This window comes from Propithecus coquereli, unplaced genomic scaffold (genome assembly GCF_000956105.1).
Source record: "Propithecus coquereli isolate 6110/MARCELLA unplaced genomic scaffold, Pcoq_1.0 Scaffold25, whole genome shotgun sequence".
Lineage (NCBI taxonomy): Eukaryota > Metazoa > Chordata > Mammalia > Primates > Indriidae > Propithecus > Propithecus coquereli.
In genome coordinates this window covers 8,260,846-8,270,669 of record NW_012148063.1, presented here as the reverse complement: position 1 = coordinate 8,270,669, position 9,824 = coordinate 8,260,846, and the positions used below count along the sequence as shown (strand labels likewise).

Genomic DNA, 9,824 nt, shown 5'->3' with positions numbered 1-9,824 from the left:
TTTTTCTCAAGTATGCATGGAACACTGACAGAAGATGACTTCACTTTTTACAAGGCCAGAAAACAAGTTCCAATAAAATTCAAAAAAATCAGTATCATACAAACCACATTCTCTGACCATACCACAGTTACATAAGAAGCCAACAATTAAAAAGTAAAAACATCAGCATACATCTTAAATTTAAGAACAAGCTTAAATAAATCATGGATCAAAAAAAAAATAATGAAAATTTAAAATACTGAGAATAAAATAATTAAAATATGCATGTCAAAACTTGCTGAGGTGCAAAGAAGTTCACAGAAGGAAATTTATAGCTTTAAATATTTATACTAGAAAAGAAGAAAGGCTATAAATACTTGAGCTACATGTCCAACTTCAACTGGAAAAAGTAGACCAAAAGTAACCTCCCAAAACTAGAGCTAATAATAAAGAGAAATTAATAAAACAGAAAACAATGCTATAAAACAGACATTCTCCTCACTGAGGTTAGTTCAGCAAAAAAAAAAAAAAAAGGTAGGGAGGAAGGCCCAAATAATGTTAGGAATAAAAACAATACAAAACTGAGATCATTCTAAAGTGCCCATACCAAATGAGAGACTCAACCAGACTAGAACCTGGGCCTGGCTAAACCCCCGTCTCAACAGTGCAATTACATGATTAACAAATCATCAGTGAGGACAGGGTGACAATGGCACAGATGTCTGCGGGGTGGCCCACTGGGTTGGCCTATGTCTTGGCACAGACATGCGAGAAGCACAGACAGACACATGAAGCACATGTACAACCCGTGAGAACAAAGCAGCCACCGCTCTCTCCAGAACAGCTGCATCCCTCAAATCGACTTTTTTTTATTCTGGAAGAAAAATTATCTGGAAAGGAAAAACAAGTGTGATTCAGTCTATTTCTAGAAGTGATCTAAAGCCCTGTGCCCAGTGATAGACTAAGGAGAAGCTCTTTTTTTTTTTCTTCATCCATGGCATACTAGCAAGCATTGAAAAATCCTAACATCGGTCTTAAGACTCATTCCCTGTGCAGTGAATTGAAATATCTGGGGTGGGGCTCTGACTTACTTCTCTGCATTACATCATGTTTTATTCTGCCCAACGTTGACAACCAGGTAAGGCTGAGAGTCAGGCCCCAGAAAAGTCTACACTGAGGAAGTTCAATGCAGGTGGGAAATCCACTGCCTTGCCTTGAGCAGGAGACACGAGTTGGGAGCTGGCTTGAAATGGCCCTGCAGTTGGCACTGGCCTCTGACTTAGCTCCTTAGAGCTATTTTGAGCTGTAAGATACGAAGAGGGCGGATGAGATTTAAGTGACTATTTTGCAACTTTCACATCAAAAGGATAGAGAACCATTCACAGCAAATGAAGGCACAGCATCCCAAACTGCCTGACACCAGGAAACAAAACAAAATGTTGGCCCAAGGACCATGATAGTAATCAAATAAACACAAAGTTTCAGCAAGATTTCTGCGGGTTATAAAGTGTGAGAGGTCTACGTACCATGTTTCATGGACTTGTTTGAAGGACTTAGAGCACTGCATGGAGGAAAAGGGACTAATTTACAATCCAGACTCCTGGATTTGAATGCAATCTGGCTATATAAAAGGTGTGGGACCCTGACAGGTACTACGGTATCTCTGGCCTCAGGTCTCTATTTTATAAAGCCAGGACAATGATACCTTCCCCACGATGGTGCAGGATTAAGAGTAACAGCCACATGGAGGCATTCTGCTATCTGGTTAGCCTGTCCACTTTATAAACTCTCCCAGTTCACCCGTTTGCATGATTAATATCTGACACTTCAAGTTTACAAAAATGCATTGGGTCTATAATGCCAGCTAAAGATGGAACTACAGTTCCTTTCATCATTCTGACAGAATTTGAAAGAACAAAAACGAATGGGATCGTAATCAAAACCAAAGACAGCAAAACATCAGGCATGCAGAACTCTTGAGAGAGACTGAGTAGTTCTGGATGGCTGAACTTCCTGAATAAATGGGGGTTTCCTCTTAAGAATCAAAACATGATGAAAAACAAACACACCAAAAGAAGCACAAAACTATTTGGGATTTAAAAAAAAATCTCTCCAATACTTTTCAGAAGCTTTTCTGTGGCTTTAAGGGGCACATTCTGAATACCATTTTACTTTTCCTTGAAAATTTTTGGTCATTGTTCTGGACATACTAAACAGTACCCCACTGGTGACACCGATGGTAATTGTGGGAATGTAAAAGGCTTAACCCAAGGCATAGTTTTACAGATGAGAAAGCTAAGCCCAGAGAGCGTAAGTGACTCACTCAAGCCATACGGCTAGCTGGAAACTGAGTCAGGCACCATCTCCTGACCTTTCATCATTCCACACTGTGTTTTAGAAGCCACTGATCTTCATAAAGCCTCAGAATGCTAGTAACCCTGGTAACCCAGAATGTTTTTCAAGTATCTGTTGGGGCATTGACTTACAGATTTTTATGTCTCTCTTTGTTGATATCCACGGATCACATTCATGGATGCAAACCTCCCTCAAGTGTGTATGCATTTTGCTTTTTAAGACTGGTTTTATTCTTCTTTTAAAGTGTCCTTAAAAATCAGGTGTCTACTCTCCAGGTGGTTCTTCTTCTCTGGGGAAGTAAGCAGTAAGCAGCCTGCTAAATGGAATAGGAGCAGCCACCTAACAATGCAGCTCTAGAGAAGTACCAGTGATAACACCTTCTCGCACCCAAGCACGTGCCATCTCCTGTCTTGTTCAACTGTGGGATCTCTATCAGTAAGACCACCACAGTTTATAAAGCAGTCCCCAGCCTTACCCAGGGATTAAGTAGAAACTAAAGGACCCAAAACAGGTAGGTGCACACTGCCTGGCTGTGCTGCCATGGGATTTTATGCCTAGAGCACTCAGTATAGGGCCATACACCGTGTGCTAACACACCCATACATGGCATTATGGAGCATGTACAGCCGCCACCATCCACGATCCCAAGTGCAAGGTGAGGTCACCAGACCAAAGAACATTGTTAACAGCCACAGAAAGGGCACTTCCACCTCCCTCCAGTGTTTTCTCCGTTATTCAAGTAGGTGCTTTAAAATGTTAATGATGAAAAAATAAAGCAAAGACACAACTTTGTCTTCAGCTTATCTGAGCATATTCAATCATTTTATGAAAATTAAGTTGAGCTATGATCGTAGACAAAGCGCAGTAAAACTGCTCATCCCTGCAACCCTTGCTCTACTGAGGCAGTTTCCGAGTCGATTATTACAAAGTGATCCCTCTTATCCAACCCCTCAGCTTTCCCCACTTCTTTCAGATGTTGCTCTTTGCCCCAAAGCACTTTTATCAAAACCATTCCCTGGGAGAGCCTCGACCTTTGTCCCCTTGCATTTCGGATAAGCATTTGGGCAACTGGAAAAAATTGTTGCCGCCTTCAACGTTGACTTCTCCTTTCCTTTGACCCCTGGAGACCACAAGCCAACCCGGACCCTCCAACGTCGCTTGCCCAAGAGACTGCAGTTCCCTACTATGAGTCCACCCATAATTTCGAACGGCGGCGACAACACATCGCAAGATAACGTCACGCTGGATGCTTTCACTCCCGAGAAGGTGTGTGCGAAGCATCTACATAACCTGGCTCCTAGGCCCTTTTTTTGTTCACACCTGAACCCAAAGCATCTCTGCATTAACTCACTGGCACAGGAAAGTAAGGAAAGGTCTTTCCCGGCATTTAGGACGCCTCGCTTCCAGGTGTGGGATGAAGCCGGGGTCGCCGTCTCCGCTGACCTGCCCTGGTGGCCAACTTCTCGCACTCTACGTGTCGCCAGAGAGTCAGCACCGTCCTCCCCGCCAGCTTCGGAACGCGGGACAGGCGCGTCCCGGAGAGATGCCCGAAGGCTGTGGCCCCGCGCGAGGGGCGGCGGGCCCGGCGGGGAGCGGAGCGGGGCGCCCTTACCTCGCTGACGATGGTGGCGTGGGCCTGGGCGTAGCGCCAGCCGCCGCGGCACGGCACGAGGGGCGCCGAGCGGTTCGGGAAGGCGGCGAGCGGGTCGGCGCAGCTGAGCGCGCCCGGGGCGGCCGCGCTGGCGTTGGCCGCCTCCAGGAGGTAGCGCTGGCAGCGGCCGTCGCCGGGGCGCCCGGGGGACTCGGGGCCGCGGCGGGCGGGCGCCGTGCGGTTCCACTCCTCCTCCGGGCTCCAGCCGCAGCGCTCGGCCAGCGCCGCGGCGCTCGGCCCGCGGCACCAGTAGTGGTCGGGCTGGGTGCCCAGGAAGACCACGCTGACGAAGAGGAAGGCGAAGGTGACGCCCGTCAGGCACAGCAGCAGGAACACGCGCCGCTGGAAGCGCCCGAACTCGCCGGCTCTCTGCAGCGCCTCGTCGAAGGAGGGCATGGTGCGCGCGGCCGCCGCCCGGCCCCTCGGCTCCGCGCCCCGCCGCCCGCCGCTGTCGCGCGCCTCCGCGAGCGGGTCCCGCCGCCCGCCGGCCCAGCCTCCGAGTGACCCGCGGGCCCCGCCGGCCGCCTCCCTTTAGTCCGCCGCCTCCCCCGCGCCACCCGCCCCGCTCGCCCTGGCGCCGTGCCCGCGTCCGCCGCTCCTCCTGCCCCCCGCCGCCCCCGCCTCGCCCCGTGGGTGCCCTCCGCAGCCTCAGGGGTGGGGGGTCCGGGAGGTCCCGCGAGAGGCCGCCGCGGACCCGGCGCACGAGGTCGCAGTGGGGCGCGCGGCAAAGCCCGGGTGGCAGGGCCTGGCTGCGCGCCACGGCGCGCCAGGGACCCGGCCCGGGACTGCGAGTGACGGGCGCAGCCTTGGGCCTGGCGCGGAGCTCCATTTGGTCCCTGCCAGCAGCCTGCTCTGCAGTCGGTCCTGGGTCAGTCTCCGAAAGAAGAAAGTTTCAGGGTCACCCAACCACTCCCGGGGTTCCTAGGACTCGGTCTCTCCGCCGTCCCGAGTGCAGGCTGAGGACTAAGGACGCGCGCGCGGCCCGGGTCCCGTACCTGTGCCTGCAGAGCCCCCTCCAGCCTCACACGCTGCCTGTGCAGAGGCCGCGCTGCGCCTCTGGGGCAGGGCAGCCCGTTCCGAGACAACGCTTGGCATCTGCCCCTCGACCCATCACAGAGCTAGAAGCAGGCGGGATTAGATTTTTGGCGACATCTCCAAGATTGTCCAACTTTTTCAAAAGGGCAGCTGGGTCACCCACATGGGTTGAGCGACTTGCTCAGAGTCCTGGAAGTTCAAGGTGAAAAGAGACCACCTCAAGGCCAGGCCAGATACAGGTTTCCTTCCCCGAGACCTTCCAACCTACTCTCAGCCTGAATCGGCGGGAAAGGGTGTTTGTGGTTGGTTTGAATCCTTGTTTTTTTACTTCTTTATTACCCCCAAAGATGTGCAGAACGGGGTAGGATACCGCCTCCAGGCCGCTGCTCCCAGCCCAGGCAGCTGTGTCCACATCAGGACACCATCCCCCTGGCCCTGATTAGAATCCACTTCTGGGCTGCAGCCTTTGGCTGTGCGGACCAGCCCGCACGCGCTGCTTTGTAGGCATTTTAAGAGAAAAACCAAAAATCACACTCATCTTCGTATCTTCTAAACGTCCACGTCTGTTCTATATCTGCACTGCCCAATATGGTACCTATTACCCATGTGTGCCCATTTAAATTTAGATTAGTTTATATTAAATTAAATTGAAACTTCTTTTCCTTATGAGCCATGTTTCAAGTGCTCAGCAGCCACGTGTCTGGTGGCTAACACATTGGACTGCAGGACAGAGAACATTTCCACCATCATGGGAAGTTCTGGTGCACAGCGCTGATCTAGACACAGTGATCAACAGGTCAGTTAAACTCGAACAATAAGAATCAATTCTCCCATAACCTTTAGCTTTTGTAAAGCACACTGACATTGTGACTCTTTTTGAAAAAGTGATGGTTTTGGTTTATTCATCTGAAATTTTATAGTTGTTATTTTTATTTTGCATTTAGAAATGAATATACCAGGTATAATAGATACACCAGGAATGGATATACCAGTATATTCACCACATATTTAGTTACCAAAATATGTCATTATAATGACATTTTTGCTGTTTGGAAAGAGTAAAGCACAAAGAAGATTAATTTGTTTGGGAATATTATAATAAATGTTGAAACAAAACGTTTTTCCTAAGATCTGTTGGAGGAAAATTTGGCAAGTGAATTGATACATGCGCTCAGGCCTAAGGAAATAAAATGAGAAATCATGTTTTCTCTTTTAACAAGTGGGTAAAATTGAAAGACTCTCATTCTTTCCTTTTTTGGCATGGAGTGGCTATTTTTTACCTTAGCATGTGAATGTACTAAAAACTACAGAGCACATCCATTATTCTATGACCTATAATTAGAATCTAACTTAGATTTAAGTGACCAACATTCATAATTATCTTTCACTTGCCAGTTAATTACAACTTGGACTTTCTTAGAGGAAAGTCTATGTTTGGGAAAAATATCACAGATAGTATTATCCTTTTGAAATAAATGCTTTCTCCATACTTGAAGCATCTAGAATGTTAGACCTAAAGTCACTTTTGGAGAAGGTGGGAGCCAAGAAAAAATGCTAAACAGGACTAAATATTCCATAGTTGAACTATGACAAGGTAGAAAACCTTATGTAAGCCTGAGAGACTTCTAGAGTTCCTGTCTTTCATTGCAAATGGCTGAGGGCAGGAGTGGTAAGTAGGTGTGGGCTCAGGTCCCACGACTGTCACCTGCGAGGAGCTCTGTAGAGCACAGTGTTGAGGATGACTTGGAGGCTGAGTGGAAAACAGGCCCCAGTGGATTAGGAATGTCCACTGCAGGGAGAGGAGAGGGGAGCGGCACAATGTGAAGGACAGTCGTCCTTCTATTGGTCCGTGCAGCCTGGGAGGTGCAGATTCCCCTATTCCCTATCTGTCTCCACAATTCTTAAAGCAGGCATCCTGTCCCTCCATTCACATCATAAACCGTCCCATCAAATGAATGGCAGTTTCCCCCACAAAGCTAATGCAATTCTTCTAGAATATTCCTTCTATATACAGATGTGTTCATTCTAGAGTGGCCCCAGAGGTTCTCAACATCTAATCATTTGTAATTTGAGAGAAACACAGACTTGACCTACATGCACTTCAGGACAGGTGGGGGGAGCCAGTCACTTATCTAGTGGGTGAGCCTAGCCACCCCCCGCAACAGCATCTCAACACAGCTCTGCTCAGGGTTTTTCAGTCATTGAGGAGGTAAAGTGAAAAACAAAATTTGTCTTTTTTGTGTAAGAGAAGACAGCTTGCTTGTGCTGTAGTGACATTTATTACTTTGGGATTTGTGAAGGACTCAGTAAAGAGGCCACTGTGCTGCCAACTAAAGCTCTACGAAAATATTGTCTAGAAGTTTCCGCTGTTGGACCTCATTATGGATGAAATTGTCTTTTAGTGAGGTACCTTCTGCAGTTTGGTAATGGTTCCCCTGGGAAAAGCATTCGAGAGAGATCCACTGTTTCTGAATCTCAATGACATTGTACATAAGTCGTGTTAATGTAATATTCGAGTGTGAGAAGGCTATCTCAGGAAAGTTGCAGGCATCAATTAAAATTTGATTTAAACCTCTCAACTAATCAAACTTAAAAACTGAAGAATAACACCTTGATTTAAATTGTTATAGAGGCATATTTCTTGAAAAGGAATGATGCTCACAGCATGTTCTGTAAGAGAAACGGGTTGCAAAACCCACATTTGATACCAGTTCTTCTCAACCATCTGTGATCTGACTTCTGTCTGTCTGTCTGTCAGATTGAAAACCCAGGTTTTCAAATCTGTTGCAGATCAATAGGGGCATGCCCAGTGTGCAGCTCATAACACACGCACCCTGAGGTGAATTCACAACACTGGAACTGCTCTACTCCTGTTCGTGGAGATGCAGCCGCTGGCCACACCCCAGGGTGCCGTGGTGGTGTCAGATTGATATAAACCTTTCTAAATGTCTACTCCTGATTTCTGCACTTATCTAACTGCAAACAGGGAATAACAATTTACAGACCAGCTCTAGCGGTTCGTTCTATACAATCCCATTTTTCTGTAAAATAACGTATATGTGTTCTCCATAGAAATTCGTTATTGGATCCTGAGTACAAGTAGATGCTGTAACACGGCAGGCACTCAGCAAGTATCTGTGGACTGAATGACATTTCCAGTGTGCACGTGCAGGAAGGGTGGTGTGGAGAGAGGTACTCTGGAGTGTTGGTAGCGGTTGTCCTCAGGTAAATAATAGTAGGGTGATTCTAGTGTCTAGAGGGAGAGATGCAGGGAGGCAAGAGCAGTTGAGGGGTTATTTACAAGGGCAGTGTGGTGCCCCAGTCCATGGTACTGATGACAGCTGTCTATGGCCAAGGTATAGGAACACCATCAGGGGCCTCCTCCTCCTGGGGCCCACTCTGGGCATGCTCTTGGGGTCGGCTCCTGCTGCCTGGCCTCTCCCCTGTCTACCTTCTGACCCTGGTTCTCCAGCCTTCCTGTTGACTCTGTGTGCCACTACCCTTTATTTTCCCAGCGCATCTACTCTCTTAGCCTGTGTGAGTGTTAGGGACTAAACTGTGTCTACCCAAAATCCATATGTTCAAGCCCTCACCCTCAATGTGTTGGTGTTTGTTAGGTGCAGCCTTTGAGACATAATTAGGTTTAGATGAGGTCTTGAGGGTGGGGCCCTCATGAAGGGATTAGTGCCCTTTTAAGAAGAGACACCAGAGAGCTTGCTCTCTCTCTGCCATGTGAGCATACAGTGAGAAGGTGGTCGTGTGCTAGCCAGGAAGAAAGCCCTCCCCAGAACCCAGTCGTGCTGGTGCCCTGATCTCAGACTTCCAGCCTCCAGAACTGTGAGAAATTAAATGACAAGTCTATTGTTTAAGCCACCTAGTTCATGGTATTCTGTTACGGCTGTCCCAGCAGACTGAGACAGTTGGTGCCATTTGTTTCCATCAAGAACACTCACCCATTAGAAAAAAATTGAAGAAAGTTACTCAAGATCCACTTTTAATTGAATAAAATGTGCAGATGTTACTTATTAGAGATATTAAGAAAAATATCTTAAAATTTGGAAACTTAGCGATGTTTTTAGTACAGAAACTATTTCTCATTTAGGTTTTTATCTGCCACGGGAGAAAGAGATTAGGTTTCTAACAATTTGGAAACCCAGGTTTTTCAAATTTTCTACGTGTGTTTATGTTAGTAGAAATCACACCATATGGAGCCTCATATCTCTGCTCAGTGGCTCAGTACCCAAATGACGTTGCACGTGAGGATGTAAGGCTTGGATGAGGCTGTTTTTCTTAATGTGAGCAATCTTCAGTCTTCCAGGCTCCAGAGCTTCAGGACGCCTGTCCCATGCTGAGCTCACAGTGCTGGGCCCAGGAGCTATTTGATTTCAAAAAGTAAATGTTCCTCTCTGGGATTGATTTTTTTAAATGCACTTGAAGTAAGCAGGTTCACATATAGCACCAGGTAGGTCTGATGTGAACACTTAGCAAAAAATACCAATGGGACACTTTAAATAAATTTTGACTAAAGTCATCATTCTATTTGCAGATTACTTTCCTTTGGAATGAATTTTTGTTTGTATTTTTCAAGTTACAAATTATTTCTTTCCTAGTGTATACTGTAGTAAAAGTATAAATTTCTGGTTCTAGTATAAACCAATAAATAATTTCTTCTCCAAAATACAGCACAATTAAGATCATCGGACCATTTCCTGACTGTAAAACAAAACGGGTTCAAATTCTCTTTTCCTCTAAATACAAAGATAAAATGTGTAACTGATGGTGATCTAGGTCATTTTGAGTGCAG

General features: G+C 46.9%; 1 protein-coding gene across 1 annotated transcript in view; it reads right to left on the bottom strand.

Moving 5' to 3' along the window:
• The window catches only part of SLC22A3 (solute carrier family 22 (organic cation transporter), member 3), an 89,186-nt gene extending 84,790 nt beyond the window's left edge, over window positions 1-4,396 (bottom strand). The window contains exon 1 of the mRNA XM_012646790.1: window positions 3,795-4,396. Within this exon, the coding sequence (XP_012502244.1) occupies window positions 3,795-4,381 (587 nt within the window). The 5' untranslated portion in view covers window positions 4,382-4,396. The remainder of the gene's footprint in view (window positions 1-3,794) is intronic.
• Window positions 4,397-9,824: the final 5,428 nt, after the last annotated feature.